This window comes from Typha latifolia, chromosome 1 (genome assembly GCF_019914945.1).
Source record: "Typha latifolia isolate L0001 chromosome 1, TyphaL0001v2, whole genome shotgun sequence".
NCBI lineage: Eukaryota > Viridiplantae > Streptophyta > Magnoliopsida > Poales > Typhaceae > Typha > Typha latifolia.
Genome location: NC_133086.1, coordinates 6,021,094 through 6,037,582, shown reverse-complemented (window position 1 = coordinate 6,037,582; position 16,489 = coordinate 6,021,094). Strand labels below are relative to the sequence as shown.

The following is a 16,489-nucleotide window of genomic DNA, read 5'->3' as shown; positions in this document are numbered from 1 at the left end:
TGGACAGTTTATGATTCTTGGTCCCTCTTGTTTGCTGGAAATTGCAAAACTTCTATTTCAACTTACTTTATATGCATGACGATTCTCTTTACGCAACTTCTTCAGCATGTGCAGATCCAGAAAATAATATATATGGCTTATAATCTCCTAGGTAGTAAGAGAGAAGAAAAGAAAAACAATAGTTTAATGACCACGTGTATCGATAGCATTATAATATGCTCCATTTATATAAGAACTAGCACTATATTACAACTACCAATATATATATATATATATGTATGTATGAAGTTTAAAGCATGTTCTATACTGTCACTATGAGACCAAAAAATTACAAGCATAAATTATACTAAATTTAGTGTCGGTCTCAGAAGACGAGACAAAGAGAGGTACTGTTAGTGACATAGCACGACTTCTCCACTGAAATCAAATGCAATGCAGAAACTTATTAGCAAGGTAGTGGTGTACAAACACTTATTGACTGCTTGGTTCTCTCTTGCAAACGTGCTTCATGGGTAGAAAATATTATCCACTATTAGTTGGATAGCTATCTTTAGCATGTAATAGTACTAATTATTCAAGGAAGAAGTTTCCAAGAAGCTAATGAGTAATGAACTTTTAAATAAAAGGAAGGTGTACTCTATTTTGGAATATGGAAGTACACAACTATGTTGTTTTTTTTTTCTCTCTTCTATTTCTACCCAATGATGAAACTTTCCGAGGTGAGCAGGCAAAATGACTTCCAAAAACCTACATTCAAAATCTCTGGTTTGTTTTTTTTTGCATAAGGAAAGATTCTTGTTGTAAGATTTGTTAGAATTTTGACTCTCGGTTGTAAAGATTACATTAGTGAAATTTAAAATATCAGAGCAATTAACCCACTGTTACTGCTACAGAATACTATTGGTTCCTATATATACAATAGAGATGAGTAAACACCCCCAGTGCCCAACCTTCCTCTCCCATTCACACTTTTAAAAGGAGAGGAGTAGGGGAAGAAAACCCTCAGCTTAATCACCCCCACCCACTTGAGTGTGACATCTCTTTTATTTGTTCAGCATTGCAGCAGTCCTCTGTTCTCAATTCCATTTGTCTTCTCCAATGCTACATCTTTTCCTCATCCTCTTCCATCTATAATTCCCATACCAAACTCAAAGATCAAGAAGTGTCCAGTGAAATGGGGAGGCATTCTTGCTGCTACAAGCAGAAGCTGAGGAAGGGCCTGTGGTCTCCTGAGGAAGATGAGAAGCTCATGAATCACATCACCAAGTATGGTCATGGGTGTTGGAGCTCTGTTCCTAAACAAGCAGGTAGTATTACTGCTAACTGCTACAAATTCTACTGCTTCTGCTTCTGAATTGTGACAAAAAGAAGTTTTTGCATGCAGGTCTCCAGAGGTGTGGGAAGAGCTGCAGATTGAGGTGGATAAACTACCTGAGACCAGGTCTAAAGAGAGGCACATTCTCACAACAAGAGGAGAATCTCATAATTGAGCTGCATGCAGTACTGGGAAATAGGTAAGAAAAGCCCCTGAGCTATTCTAAGATTCATCTCCATATGATCCAAGGATTCTAACCAGCAATTGCTCTTTAGATGGTCTCAAATTGCAGCACAATTACAGGGAAGGACAGACAATGAGATCAAGAACTTGTGGAATTCTTGCATCAAGAAGAAGCTGAGGGAGCGAGGCATTGACCCCAACACCCACAAGCCACTTGCAGAGGTTAAAGATGAAGAGAAAACTCCCTCTAACAGTGGATGGACTTCTGGATCCAGTGACCTCAAACCCCCTCCTCCATCAAACACCACCACCATGGTGGGAAATCTCATTTCCTCTAAGAATTCGACTACGACGCCCGCCAAAGAATTTGCTATGGACTATCTTTCTCTTCCACAGTTAAGATTCGACCATGATTTTACTGGCAGCTCAAATCCACTCCTCTGGTTTAATCATACTAATGCAGAGAACAATTGCACCTCTGTATCCAATGCCAATACATCGGTTTCGACATCGGTTCTCTCAAATTTGATGAATTTGAAGCCTGTGGTCCATCTCCCACAGGATAATTCTCTGCAGGGCTGCACTGGTAATCCATACTGGGATGCTGCTAACGGTAGTAGCAGCAGCGGGAGCAGTGTGACCACTAGTACTGGATTTGAGCTGCAAAGTACTACCTCCTTATTCGAGAGTGGCATCTTCCCATGGTTAGACGTAGCATTAGAGAAAGATGTTCGTATACAACTGCAGGAAGAACATGAGGACCTCAAATGGTCTGAGTACCTTCATGGTTCTTTTCCGATATCTGCCGGAATCTGCAACCAAAGCCAGTCTTTGTATGATGGAATCAAAGAAGAAAACTCACTTGCGATGGACGGGCTAAGTACTTGGCACAAGAATCAGCAGCCACTGCAGCAGTTACCAGAGTCAGACATCTACGGTAAGGATCTGCAAAGAGCTTCTTTCCCTTTCGAACAAGTGTAAAATATCGCTGCAACGATACGAAGACCCAAAACAAAAAGGTTGGAGACAAGCTTTGATTTGAGAATTCTTGATTTGTGGAGGGCTTTGGGAAGAAATGCTTCTTCAGAGCCACCAAAAAATTTTCCTATTGTATATAAGCATAACGCAACATATTAGATCCATGCAGTTCTTCACTTATCAAAAAATTTCCTATGAATGAAGTTTGTTAAAGATGTATTTTCCTTTCTTGTGACTCCTTACCTTTTTGTTTGGTTGACATGCAAACTCACAGGTTGTTTGTTGTTCTATCTTGTAAACAGTAAAAGTCTCTACTTCCTATTGCATGTTTCTAATTTCTCTACGTACTTTACCACTTGTATGATCTCTTCTGCCGCAAATTAATCTACCAAACGACTTACCACTACTAGTAGCGCTGTCAAAATAATCAAGCCGGGTTGAAATGAGACAAGCTTGATCAATTGAATCAGACCCGAATGTAATGCTCAATAAGGCTCAATTCATATATAAATATAAATAAATATGTATGTATGTATGTATGTATTATACAGTAAATAAGATCGATCAGTCTTGATTTAAGATGGATTCAAGCTTGGTTCGAGCTTGATTTGTATCATATATACTTGAATTTACTTATCAAGCGGCTAGAAAGAGGCTTGAATTGAAATTAATCAATTCAAACTAGATCCATTGACTTAGACTCGAAAATAAATTTCAAAAACAAAGCTATGGTCGATTACACCACCTAGTTACCAGATATTCAGTCAACAATAACATGAAGCCTACTGCTTATTGTGTACGTGCACTTGTGAAGACAGGGTTAGTAGCTGTCCAAGTCTTTTGTTTATTCATCTGATTGCTACTTGATCACTCTCTACGTCATTATAGAGCTTTGCAGGCAAGGAAAGATATGGGTCTACTCTTACTGCCAAGCAAGGCTATCACCCTCCTACCAAACAATGAAAGCAAATCTATCAAAGATGATAAAAATGGATCCACTCATTTTACCTACTCGTGCAAAGATTGTAACCCTTAATCCCACACCAACCGCAGAACCATATGATCGAATCTCATCTATAACTATTGGTATTATCTTAACATCCATTTTGACCTGGAATGCTTAGGACTTGTGAATCAATCAATAGTATGAGACTATGCCTGTGATTTTGGGAGCCACTAAGTGTGGTGAATGTGGTAGGAGATTCTAGTGCTAGTCCATTTGACTAGCTCTCCTTGATGCTGATGACCTTGGGGGCAAAAGTATCTTGGCCTCCGAGGCTATTTCAACTTCTGAGCTCCACATTTATTTTGTTCCCAAGTCAACAACTTTTCATGGACTATTATGACTTTGTTAGCATGGTAGACCACAAGATAGGGATTGCATGCATTAAGATGACCTGAACTTGTGGATTAAATAGGAGTATTAACTGAGCAAATAAATTAATGCTAAAGCAAGAAGACCAATGCAATATTGACTTTGTTCATTACCTGACAAAGGGGGAAAAAAGAGAAGATTTTTACCCTACTGGAAAGCACCACCCTGATATGTGATCATCAACTCTGAAGATCAAAGAGGGAGACATCACCTGAAAGAAAGTATTATGGCATGAATGAGCCCAAAAGAAGAGAGAAAAAGTGTCAAATGTCCAACTCAAGCAGTAGAATAGTATGCTTTTCCCATTATGAATTTTTCCTTAGCTGATAAGAGAGAAGTTGTCATATCTGATTACAAGTTTTTCTCAAGCAGAGTGAAGAGGGAAAAATTAAACTATACCAATAATGGATGAATAAGACAATCTTTTATTCCTTCTTTCTGCTACTGCCCCTTAGGACAGAGTTTTATCAGTACATTTTTACAGAAAGTTTGAAAAGTTAGAAGGCTGGAGATTTAAGCTCCATTCCAAATGAATTAGAAGCAGGAACTAGGTTGAAGGGAAAGGTTACAAAAACGACCAGTAAGCCTTCTAATGGACAGAAACCAGGTAAGTAACACCAAGCTTCATGCTATATTTGCTAAATCCCAACTGTTTTCTATTCTCAAACCCATACAGCTGCTCCAAATTTCTGCCATATGATTGCCCTTAATTCTGCTTACTCATCTTAATATTGCCAAGTCCTGATGAGGAAATCTCAGCCAAAATATCGACTTCCTCAGCAGCATATGTGCATTCATATTTGTCGAAACCTGTAGTAAAAGATTATGGTAACCATCCTGCAGAGCTCAAATTTTAACAGTAAATACCACATTCCTCAACATTAGGTCCAGTAAACTTTGTCACAAATGGATTTATCCGAATCCACAACATAGAAAATAGGGAAGCAAGAAGAAGCGACCAGATGACAATAATAGTTGGAACTCTCTGTTGGCGGACTAACAAGCCCTTTAAGAATGGATATAGATGGATGAGCACCATGAATGAGAATAATAATTTAGCGAATAACAGAACCCAAGATCCATTTGTATCTTTGATAGCAGTGGATATTCCAGCAACAATAGCCCACATATTAATGAGAATTATCGTTGTTGGGACTACCAAAAGAGAAGTCCATCGGAAGACATACAGCTCCCTAAGATCCTCCTCAACAAATTTCTCTGTCAGGACAGTTAAATTTGCACTTTTCCCTACCAAAATCTTTATCGGTGCATAAATAATCGCAAACAGATGGGAAGAAACTCCACCTATCACCCAAAACTGCTGGCTTCTCCACCATTCCTCAGTTCCAACACCACTCCACCTCATTTCCAGAAGTCCTGTTGTGAAAACTGAAAGGAAGAGAAGAGCAAGAGAGATGTTTCCAACATAACTGATCTGCGCATGTGAAACAATTCTAACGATTAAAATCTAGACAAAAGTATGCAGTTTCCTAGGTTTTTTTTTTGTTTTCTAGCAACCAAAACAGTTATCAACGTTTCCTGCTTGATTTATTTAACTTACAGGTGGAATGATAAATTTCCCACTGATAAGGCAGATAGCTGGTAGAGTGCAGTATATAACGAGTGGAATGGATGTCAGTGGATAAATGGTGGCATTGATGTATGCCATCCTCTCTAACCACCTAAGCTTGCTTCCATATGAATACCAGATAGGGCAATGCCGACTTAAGAGAATCTCAATGGAGCCAAGAGCCCACTGGAGTAACTGATTCAAACGATCAGAAAGGTTGACTGGTGTACTTCCTTTAAAAGCAGGATGGGCAGGTGTGCAGTATATCGACCTCCATCCGCGAGCATGCATTTTAAGACTCGTCAGAATGTCAGAAGTCCGAGAACCATACATCCAACCAATCTGCCGAACAACAAGAACCTAGTGTTAGAGAAATCAGTCAGAACTTATGCAGATTTCATTAATTAGATAGTCATTTTCCTCATTGAATGAGATATGCTAGTGGTAAATTTAAATTTATTTTATGTTCCCATAACAAACTGGATTGGACTTTAGTTACTCATATTACTTTCAATGGATAACTCATAAACAAAATGATAAATGGAAGAAGTAAGAATTCACGGTCTATTAATTTTAAAAAAAAAAGCATTACTCTTGAAAAAGAACAAGTGAAAGAGAACCAATTATGACCGTATTATCACGTGCAACCAAGATAAATAACTGGCCAAACTATGATCTTCGCTATATGTCAAAGTTGCCAAAACAAAAGTGCACAAGATTGTTCTCATTATTCTGTGCGGAAGTTCTGCTAATTCAGTAATTCCAATCGAGTGTATAAAGAATTCGGTCATGAAAATGTTAGATTAGGTTTAGAAGTGTGAAGCCTTGAGTAAAAAATCTTAGTGGACAAGAAGTTATGGATAGTAAAGCAAAGCGGTCATCTCAATGGGATGAATTGTAACCCCCAATTCTTTCAAACAGACATAGAAATGGAATTTAAAAGCTTAGTGTTAGTCAAATTAACTTTTTGTAAAAATAAAGTAACTCAAATAATTGATTAAATAGATGGGATCATTTGAATTTACCAGAGAAGTTATGAATAAGCTAGCTAGCACTAAAGGTGCCAACTCCTTAAAGCATACATTATATGTATTACAGAAAACACAAATATAAATGCAGTTACCTCTCTTCCCCATGATGTATTCTCCTCATAATCACAGCTTACAACATTAATTGCTTCTTTTAGGAGATCTTCTGGCGTTTCAGACCTTGAGAATCTATCATCCTTGACAATTATTGAAGCTATAAGAGTTAGTGATTGGCCAAAATATTGCTTCAAGCTCAGAAAAAGAGAAGGATATTCAGCCTCAAGAATGTTTGGTTCCACATCATATGAGGTGCTTGCCTCTAGATGAACAGTAGAAGCATAACCACAGCCATCATAAAAATTTTCCTTTCCTGGTTTATACCAGCTAAGTATGCTGCATTTAGATTCCATAGGTGGGTCATATCCATACAATGCTTTCCTGTTAAAGAAGCACCCCGTGCCAACATAAAAGGGCCCCTGTATTCCATCAAGACCCTTTAAGTTTACCTGCAAAATCATGGAAAAAGACAACTGAGAATTACTAGAACTCATTGTTTGATTTTTTTTTTTAAAAAAAAACTCTATTAGAGGTCTTTAATAGAGATAATGAGCCAAATAATTCATGAAAACTAGATAACTAGCTGTCAACTCATCAATTACTCTAAAAGCTTAAGTTGTTAAAAAACGACGATCTTTATATTTTATATATTCAAATATTTCTCCACTTTTGAGCCTAGGTCCAAGAAGTGGACTTGATTAAGTGAGTGGAGGTTAAATATTTTAAATGACATATGTACTTTTCGTCATTCAACCGCTGCTTTGATACTATCTCAGCTTACCAACTACTCTAAAAACTTAAGTTGTTAGATAAGAGTGATATTTATATTTATACTCTAATACTAGAAAAGAAGTTCCTACATTATGTTGTGTTTCAGTTCGTGATTATAATATGGATTGAACATAACCAACCCGTCTCGAACTTGATCATTTTAGTTTTAAAGAATAATGATTTCTGGCTGGGGCATTCGAGCGCTTGCATAGTGTTCGCACATACTGAGTCATTATTTTGGTCATTCGAACGGCTTTGCAAGGCCATTCGTTGGATAATTTTGTATTAGGGTTTATTTATTGTTTTTGAAAGTATGGCTAGCCTCTAAATATGTGAAATGATAGCCACTTTAGTATTATTAAACATTTAGTCTTTGTTTTGCACATAGGCATGAGCCAACCTTCTCCCTCCTCCTCTCGACCCTTTGTTATCTACTCCAAGATTCAACCCACGGTCGAGGTTACAACTCCGTCGCTTCTCCCTCCTTACTCCGACGACCAATTTCACCTGGAAGCCCCCTTCTCCTCCCTCGACTTGCTTAAGGTACTATCCCATCCACCATAGCTATTTTTCACTTCCATAATCCGAACCCTAACCATATCACCAATTTCCATCATTCGCTTCCATCCTGCCATCCTTGACCTTTGGTCGGTATTTCCAACATATCTTTTCATTTACAAATCTGATCGACGAGATTCCGGTTACATTGGATTCCTGACTTCTAGAGGAACAAAGCCTTAGGTCATTTTAACACATAGATTGATCCCTATTGCCTTCGAAAATTTCGTGTTTAGTTCTGCCCAGGGCTGCAACTCAAATCACAATCATCTTCCTCAAGGCAATTGTAACATATTGCCTAAATTTTTTCTATACCAGTATTTACATATTCATCCAAAGCCCCAAGATGCTAGTAAGACCATAATGATATAAGCAATGTGGAAAGACATTATATCCTTTACTTCGACAAAAGTCATTTCCCAAAGCAGAGTTCGTTAGAAAATGATTCACGCAAGGATGATCGTGCCAGTGGTGGCATGGCACCTGGCACACCCCTGTGTTGCATGCCAGTCTCTGTGGCGATGTGGAGCCTTTTTTATTTTTTCAATTTTCATCAATAATCATCAAATAAAGTCTTTGATTATCCCCATCATTCTATATTTAACTAGATATTAGTTTTAATTATTAAACTATTATCAATTAATATTATGTGTTCAATTATATTATGGAGTATCCAATCATATTATGGAGTACTCAATCATTAATATTAGTTTAATGAATATATTCAATCATATTATGTGTTGAATAATATTTATATTTGACTATTATTTTATCTTTACTAAAACATAATATTTACAAAAATAATCTAAAGATAAATCACTATAATGTAGGTTTTAATATATTAATTTAAACCAAAAACTAAAGATTGACATGCTGAAAATCCAAAAAACATATCTAAATATCCTAATTTTTTTTATTAAAAATATGTTAAATGAATGATAGTGTCAAGTAGAGGCATGCCGGTCGGCATGTCCTCGTGCCAATAGTGGCACAAACATCGTTGGATCCACGTTCTTTCTGACACAACACAAGACGCTACTGTTGTTGAAAAAGTACAAAATGTTTACATTCCTAATTCACAAGAAAAGATTCTGACTTTTAATTTTCTACACTACTTAATGACATCGAGTCAAAGAGAAGGATCCAATCAGATAACAAATTAGAACGACAATTAGTGTAGTCATCCTTAACCATTAAATGAACACGAAAATTCTGCACTAGTTAATGCATATTGAATTCTCTCTCTCAGATCCACTTGCAATTTGCAAGTGCAACCAGGTCCCCCACTTGCCAGAGTTTAGTTAACTAGTGCAGATAAACCAATTCTCCAACTATTTATGTTGTCAGTATATAAATGCTATCATTAGATATCATTACTTCCACTGACAATGTTGGTGCAAATTACAAATGAATGAATGCTCATGTCTTGACTAAATGCATATGTGCCAGCCAAAGTTCTGGTAGGGTATGCATTAAAGCTGCAACTTGCCAGCATGTACAAATCAATCAAGAATATAGATAGTGACAGACATGTTAGGCATATTCAATTATTAGTTGAAATTCACTTCTTCAACATAATTATGTATGCAAAATGCTCATGCCTGTTAAGATGGTAGATGATTGAGTTTAATCTTGACACTAAGAATTTTTTATTTTTTTTTGCAAAAGGAACTATATGTATAAATAATGCATTATATGGATTACAAAATTTCACTCACGTCGTAGAAGATTGTATTGTGGTTAGAATACTGATTTCTTGCATTAGCGCCATCAAATCTCTGCGGAAACTGAACAAAGCATGCCTTCTCCATAATATTGGTGTCCATCATAAAACACATGGCTTCCAGGAAAGCTTTGCTGTTATTTATGTAGTGATTGTAATTAAGATTCAGAATATAAGCTCCATTTGTAAGAATCGCTGAAACCCGAACCTGCAGATTTCTAAAAGAATATTACAAGCATTCTCACTGGTAATTTACATGCCTGAAGATCATTGACCACTACTAAATTTATGTACCAGAGAGTTCATGGCTCCTGCAACCTTATTATCTTGATAACCAGGGCGCTTTTCACGGGACACATAAACAAGTTGTGGAAGATTTCTATCTTCAGCATCACTTGGTCCACTGCAGCCCAATAGTATCTAGAGACACATTCAATCAGATCCATGATGGTGTATACAGAGGTCATTAACATTAGTTTATGGAGTATGCAAGCAAGAAAATATAAAACCTGTATAATTCCTGGATGATTCTGAATATCATTTCCAGGCCATGGTTTTCCGTCTGTCATGACCCAACCATCACAGGGGACATTTTGAAATTTTGCAATCAGGCAGTTGATCCGGACTTTAAATTCCTCATATTGCCTCTGAACACAGTGAAAATTAAGCAGAATTAACAATAAAGTCATCCATAAATCAAGGGGTGCAAGTCATGATATATAACAGGTAGGACTATGTGAGACAAAAAAACAAGTCGGCCTATATATATACAATTTTTCTTTCTGTAGAATTTGAATTGGCTGGTGAAGGGAGGAAAAAAACAAGTTGATCAACTCAACAAAAGAGTCATAAAGCATTAAAAAAGACCAATTCTCACATACGTGATTCTCTAGCATCTTTCTTTTACCTAGCTTCATTGAGATGCTAAGCCATTAGCATATCCATTAATAAGATGATAAAAAAGAACATCTTCATGGCAAAAGAAGTTCTTTATCAAAAAATTCCATTTGCCCAGATTATCCTGAAAGATTCAAGATGGAAAAAGTTCCTGAACAATCTTTCCAAATTGCAACAGCCGAACCACTGCAGATTTTGAAAGCCATGATCAGATCACAACTTCCATGAGCAAATAAAGAAACTAGCCTATAATATAAATGTTCACCTCACTTTTCAAAAATGAAGCAATATGTTGTGTCACAAGTGTTCATGAAAAAAGATTCCCAATGTAGTTTAGAATCAAATTTATCAGGAAGCTACAACACCGAACAATATGCTATTTGACTTGAAAAGTTAAAATCATCAAAAATTTAACAGAAACTTAAAAAAATTATCCATTATTATAGAGAAGCCGCAAAGGGCAAATACCCAGTATCAATGAAATATGATAATGTCAGGGCCATATGCAACCTTCACGTCACTAAATTTTGTTATTAAATAAAAAAAGTATGGTCCATGTTTACATGTAATGTAAGAAAGTAGGATTCAAAGACAGGATTTATGACCTTCATTGTCCTTCTCTCCTTGGCAAATGTAGGAAATGTATTGTTCTTTAAATAATCCACCTTCTGTGAGAAGTAATATTCAGGGGCTCTGGGCTCAATATTAAATTTCTTACAGAAGGGCACCCATGTCCTGGCAAACTGACATGTTTCCTGCAAGGTTTCAAGAGTTATCATTGAGGCTCCATCATCTGAGACATAACATGTAACCCTTTCTGCCGGATAATCTACAGCCAACATTGAGAGCACAGTATTTGATGTGACAAGAGGTGGTTCTTTAGTTGGATCTGTTGTACTAACAAACACATCTATGCAAGCAAGTTCACATGGTTCTCCGGGCTGGTTATACCTGCAAGCATGTGCCTTTAGATAACTAGATGAACTATAAAATCTAAAGTTTATCCAAAAAAAGAAGAGAAAAACAGACACTAGGAAGAAATTAGTTACCTCAAACACAAGCGTTCTGGATATGTTTCTCTTCTAATAGGTTTCCACTTGGGAAGCTGTTCGAGAATCCAAGATAAAGAGAACCAAACTTCACAAATAACTGAAGTTAACCAGAGACCATAAGCATTTCTGACTGGGTTAGCTAATCGGTATTGGAGAAAGAATACTAAGGCTACAAGCCTAAGGATTATAGCAGCTCTGTATGGATTAATCCTTGAGGAGGGGACAGGCACCTTCCTTGAAAGAGGTTGACGAAGTTCCTCATACCTAGGAGCAGGATAACAATGATCAAGAGCATATTTGAGTAGAAAAATGTTATAACCAAAACAAGACGAAATAAATCAGACAAGCTCAGACATTTTATGAACATTTCTCAGATGAAACTTTTCTAAAATTTCCAAACATCCATGTTTTCATTCAGCAATACATATATTGATACATCCAGAAGAAATTCTTCTAAAATCTATTTTATCAGCTGGAGCAAACATGATGTTTTGTAATGCAGTCCTGCTAAGAAATGTGTTCCTTATAACCTTTTTTGATCTGGCAGCATAGCATAGTGAAAAATAACAGATTGTCAATTAAAATTCAAAACCAGAAAGTGAAATGTTTCAACATCGAGTCCTTTCACAAAAAATATTCTGTCCAAAGACGTTTTGAGGAGTTCTACAACTGCTGTCAACCTGATCTCAACTTATAGAAACTGATGACAAGTTAAAGAAAAAGATAAGACAAGTCTAGTTGGCAGAGTGTTGATTGTAGTTTAGGCTCATAAACCTAGGAGTTCTGCACAAGTTCCTCTTATCATTGGAATAATCTTAATAAGGAGTAAAAATGACAACATTTAGAGATCTAGAAAGGTTGAAATGATGAAGCAAGGACCGTATTGCACTGTGTTAGCCATGTACTTTCTCAAAGATGACAATTAGCTTCTGAATATGGCCATAAAGCCCACAAGTGAAGACCATCCACTCAGGATTCATTTCAAATATTACACATGTTTCTTAAAATTGATAAAATAAATGTAAAAGAGCATGGAAAACCTTACAGTGACATTCTTACATTTTCATTTGGTCAAATTCCACATCAGATAGAAGACCAGAATCATCTTCTTCAAGAAGTTTCTCCTGGTTTATTTCCGCAGAGGATATCTTTTCCTGAGCAAGCTTCCATTTTTGAAGCCTTTCCCTCCAAAAATTAGTTCTAGAGCTCATCAAGGCTGATGGTTGTGGTTGTAATCTTAGTCCAGCTTCAACCAATAAAAAGAAAGGATCATCATAAACTTCAAGTACATAAGGCAACAATTTCAGTCTGAAGTTGTAAGTATCCTATATATTTAACGAAACTAAAAAATGACAATTAAATATCACTAAACTGATAAGAAGGCGAAGGTTTAAGACAACCTTTTTCCCAATTCCAAATGCCAAAAGTTGGATGCTTGAAAGTACAGGCCTTTATGAATCGTGAAGGTAGCTCTGTGTGTACGTGCTGTAATTCACAAGTATTATCATTCTAAAGGGCTAAAATTAAGGATTAAGAAGGGCAATCTTTCAAACCTAAGTTAAATCAAAGAATATAAATCTAGAAAGCCAGATGGTCTTAGGTACTTGCCCTTTGACCCTTCTGAATGGTCCTCCTTTCAGGAACATCTATTGTAAAGACTGTCTTTGGACACTGTAAATTATCATCATCGTGTACTTGTTCATAGAGAGCTGAAGAACTTCCCAAGTTGTCCGAATCCAGGATGTAACTTGAGTTAGATGTCAAGATACCAGAAGTACATTGTAGTTCATTTTCAAGTATTGGACAGGTCCCTATAAAAACAATAATATTTCTTAGACAATCAGATTCTGCTTTGGATTATCTGTCAATTCAAGCACTATAAACATAATAGGATTTTTTGTATTTATACCCTTAGAAAATCTCTTATTTACTTGTCTGTGACTTTAAAATTAATATTTGCATAATTCCTCTCAAAACATATATTATTTGCATAAATATCCTCCCAATTATTTTCCAATCTAAGACTCAATAATTTATTAGAGAAAAGATAAAAATACCCTTAACTAGGAGAAATCTATGAAACTAGAATAAGAATATTTTTGTCCTTTTTTAAATTGTTCAAATTTTAAAAATTAGTTAATTTCAAGGAGTATCTATGTGAAAAAAAAAAAGAGTTTTAAAAAGTATACATACAAAAATACAAAAACAATGTGTTTTGAGGGGTATATATACAAATATCAACTTTAGAGGGGCATATAAGAAAATAAGGATTTTTGAAGGGTATATATGCAAAAAAAAAAACACAACATAATAATACTACTACAAGTTCACATAATAAAGACCAAAAGACAACAACAAGCTTGTGTGCATTATAAAGACCATTGCATTTTGTCATGGTTGACTTCCCATTTTCCATATGAACTCATAAAGGTCCTGCGGACTTAAAATAAACACTCAGTGCAAGAAAAAAATGGCTTCTCACCTTGATGAGACCGTAGCCAACATTGGCAAACTTGGCAAACTTGATTATGTACCTCCTTTCCAATCTATAAAGCAGAGGAACAAATGAAGGCCTTAGACAAGTGCGAATTTGAACAGGGCTCAACTGATACAAAAAGAATTCAACTTTCCTTTGATTATCTAACTAGCTTAAGACAGAACAAGACCATGTCAACAACATACATATTGAGAATTATAGCTACAGTCAACAATTAAAAAATAAGACAACCTCCTTTTCAGAACCAGCCATGAACTATGACAAATTTCTTTGCTTTGAGTATTATTAGAAGAAATGTCATCATATGGTAAAGAAAAATGTAGTGTTCTACAATTTCATTCGTCATGTCATGGATGCATGTTAATGAATCACACTACAAACTTCTTCATGTATGTCCACCAAACATTAAAATACCATTTAGGCTTACCGATTTTTTTCATAAATAATAAGTATATAAACTTAAAGAAAAAATTATGACTGCTTCGGACATGGTAAAAAGGAAACAAAAAACAAAATAATAAGCTAACCAAGTTATCCATCATTAGCATGAAAATACGAGCAAATAACAGCAAGCATAAACAAATAAGAATAATACAAGTGAGTTTCCAGTCACACTGTATTTCTACAAGGTCAAGCACTCAAGCCCAAGCCGTGACAAATTTACACTTCGTAAGAAAATTGAATGTCATGTAGCAAGAGGTCTCCACTGCTATTAGAAAGCTGGCTCATGGCACATGTTATACGTAAGGTGATGGCCTGATAATATGCCACAAAGCCGGTTAGCAGTTTCATAATAAATACTCAGGTAGTTAATTCATTTCAGATGGAAACTATAGCGAAGGACAAAGATTCTTCCTCGAGATAAAAATTATTCTAAATTACAGAGGAGACTAGCAATTTTGAGGAGAATATTTCTATTTAAAGTATTATACACAATGTCATAAAGTAGTAGCAGAGTTGCATGTGAAAAAAAATGCCATCTCTAATGTGAAATTGATACGTTAATTTAGTAATCAGAATGAAATCTCGAATGCCCAATAAAACTAACTACGGCACAAAGCTTAACAATGCAAAACAAACAAACAAACAAAAAAGACAATCTGCAGTAAGAAAGGAAGCAAATTTTCCTCACCGGGTTGTCCATTTAGGTGAAAAAAATGGCCTTTTGCGTATACACTATGGCTTCTTTCTCTTCTTTCCTCTTCTTGTGTGTGGTAGGGATGGTAGGAGGAGGAGGAGGAAGAAGAAGAAGAAGAGGACATGGGGGGTATTCCTGGGATTGGAAAGAGAGAAAGAAGACCCGGTCGAGCTCTCCATGGAGGGAGACTCGGGAGAGGGGGGGAGAGATCTGGGATTTTGAGATCTCCTCAAGAGAGGGTTTTGCTCTGCCATGAAACTTCTCTCCTCTTTCTCTCTCCTCTTTCTCTCTCTAGATAGCTCTTCGCTCTCCCGCGCTCGATGAGTTGGTTTGCCAGCGCGACAAAACCGGAACATAAATAATTTCGGGATTTTATAATAATAAAAAAATGGGTAAATTTCAAATTACACGGTTATGCCTATAATCAACCGTCCACCGAACTTTTCTTATATATATATATATATATATATATATATATATATCACTTAGAAATTGTTAAATTTTTATCCAACTTAATAAATAAATTGTAAATTATCATAATGCTTTTATTATATTAATAATTTCATTATTTGAGTCAATATAAATCTTTTAAGAGGTTGAAAGTAAAAGATATCGTGATTAAATTTTAATGGAATGAGAAGGACAATTCTAATATTTAATATTCAATATGGTGGAAATTTTTCCTCTAATAATTTTTTTTAGAAAAATTACACTTTCTCTATTAAATTTGGATGAAAAAGTTAAGCAATTTTTCTTTAGTCTACATCAAAGAGGAGGCAAAGTAATACAAATAAAAGTGTAGAGATAATTTGATTTTAGGCCGAACTAAGTGAGATAATCGTCAAAGTATATGTATATATTAATATAATACATATGTTGTTTAGTGCGATAAGTAAATAGATCTATTTCACACGCTACAATATGAGTATATCTAAATCCAAATCTCAATAACATCAGTTTAATTGAGACACCGTTAAATTCTCACTTCTCTCTCTCTCTGCATATGAGAAGTATGAAGGAAAAGAGAAGCTATACCTTAGAGTTTTGAAAGGTTGTTGGTGTGCAACATCTGCTCCTTTAGCAAGGGATCCTTGCATGGTTTACATACATATATAGAGTGTGTAATATTACTTCCCTCCCTTTCAAGAATTCCCCACTTTCCATAAAAGGGTTCCCTCCTTGGAAAAGAAGCAATAGGAAGGAACAATAGGGCCTAAATATGTATATGCCTTTCAACTAAGGACGCCATAGATTCACTCAGATCACTAGGAAGCCATAACCCTCCCTCCATAATAGAGCAGAAGGCAATTAGCACAGCATAAACATGTGCAATTCTTCAACATGAGA

General features: G+C 35.9%; 2 protein-coding genes across 3 annotated transcripts; one reads left to right on the top strand and one right to left on the bottom strand.

Annotated features, from left to right (window-relative positions):
• Nucleotides 1–954: 954 nt before the first annotated feature.
• On the top strand, nucleotides 955–2,702 carry LOC140782450 (transcription factor MYB61-like). The gene is made up of 3 exons (XM_073129012.1): nucleotides 955–1,307; nucleotides 1,385–1,514; nucleotides 1,591–2,702. Exons 1-3 carry the CDS (start codon nucleotides 1,175–1,177, stop codon nucleotides 2,477–2,479), a joined length of 1,152 nt encoding a protein of 383 aa, XP_072985113.1. The 5' UTR covers nucleotides 955–1,174; the 3' UTR covers nucleotides 2,480–2,702.
• Nucleotides 2,703–4,256: 1,554 nt separating this feature from the next.
• Nucleotides 4,257–16,205, bottom strand: LOC140781044 (probable cellulose synthase A catalytic subunit 8 [UDP-forming]). Of its 2 annotated transcripts, none has more exons than XM_073126827.1 (13): nucleotides 16,178–16,205; nucleotides 13,990–14,053; nucleotides 13,116–13,318; nucleotides 12,908–12,992; nucleotides 12,567–12,753; nucleotides 11,505–11,771; nucleotides 11,061–11,406; nucleotides 10,068–10,205; nucleotides 9,853–9,978; nucleotides 9,554–9,766; nucleotides 6,545–6,955; nucleotides 5,413–5,763; nucleotides 4,257–5,286 (listed from the first exon to the last, which is right to left on the bottom strand). In XM_073126827.1, exons 5-13 carry the CDS (start codon nucleotides 12,716–12,718, stop codon nucleotides 4,705–4,707), a joined length of 2,586 nt encoding a protein of 861 aa, XP_072982928.1. In that variant the 5' UTR covers nucleotides 12,719–12,753; nucleotides 12,908–12,992; nucleotides 13,116–13,318; nucleotides 13,990–14,053; nucleotides 16,178–16,205; the 3' UTR covers nucleotides 4,257–4,704. The 2 variants fall into 2 exon arrangements, with proteins under 2 accessions (XP_072982928.1, XP_072982918.1); XM_073126817.1 differs by lacking the exon at nucleotides 16,178–16,205 and adding an exon at nucleotides 15,137–15,447.
• Nucleotides 16,206–16,489: the final 284 nt, after the last annotated feature.

Coding starts and splice junctions, on each gene's coding strand:
- LOC140782450 (XM_073129012.1), top strand. CDS start 1,175: ATGGGGAGGCATTCTTGCTGCTACAAGCAGAAGCTGAGGAAGGGCCTG. Junction 1,308..1,384: donor CTCTGTTCCTAAACAAGCAG/GTAGTATTACTG, acceptor TTTTGCATGCAG/GTCTCCAGAGGTGTGGGAAG. Junction 1,515..1,590: donor CATGCAGTACTGGGAAATAG/GTAAGAAAAGCC, acceptor ATTGCTCTTTAG/ATGGTCTCAAATTGCAGCAC.
- LOC140781044 (XM_073126817.1), bottom strand. Junction 12,754..12,907: donor CATTTGGAATTGGGAAAAAG/GTTGTCTTAAAC, acceptor TATTGGTTGAAG/CTGGACTAAGATTACAACCA. Junction 9,767..9,852: donor CAGGAGCCATGAACTCTCTG/GTACATAAATTT, acceptor AGAAATCTGCAG/GTTCGGGTTTCAGCGATTCT.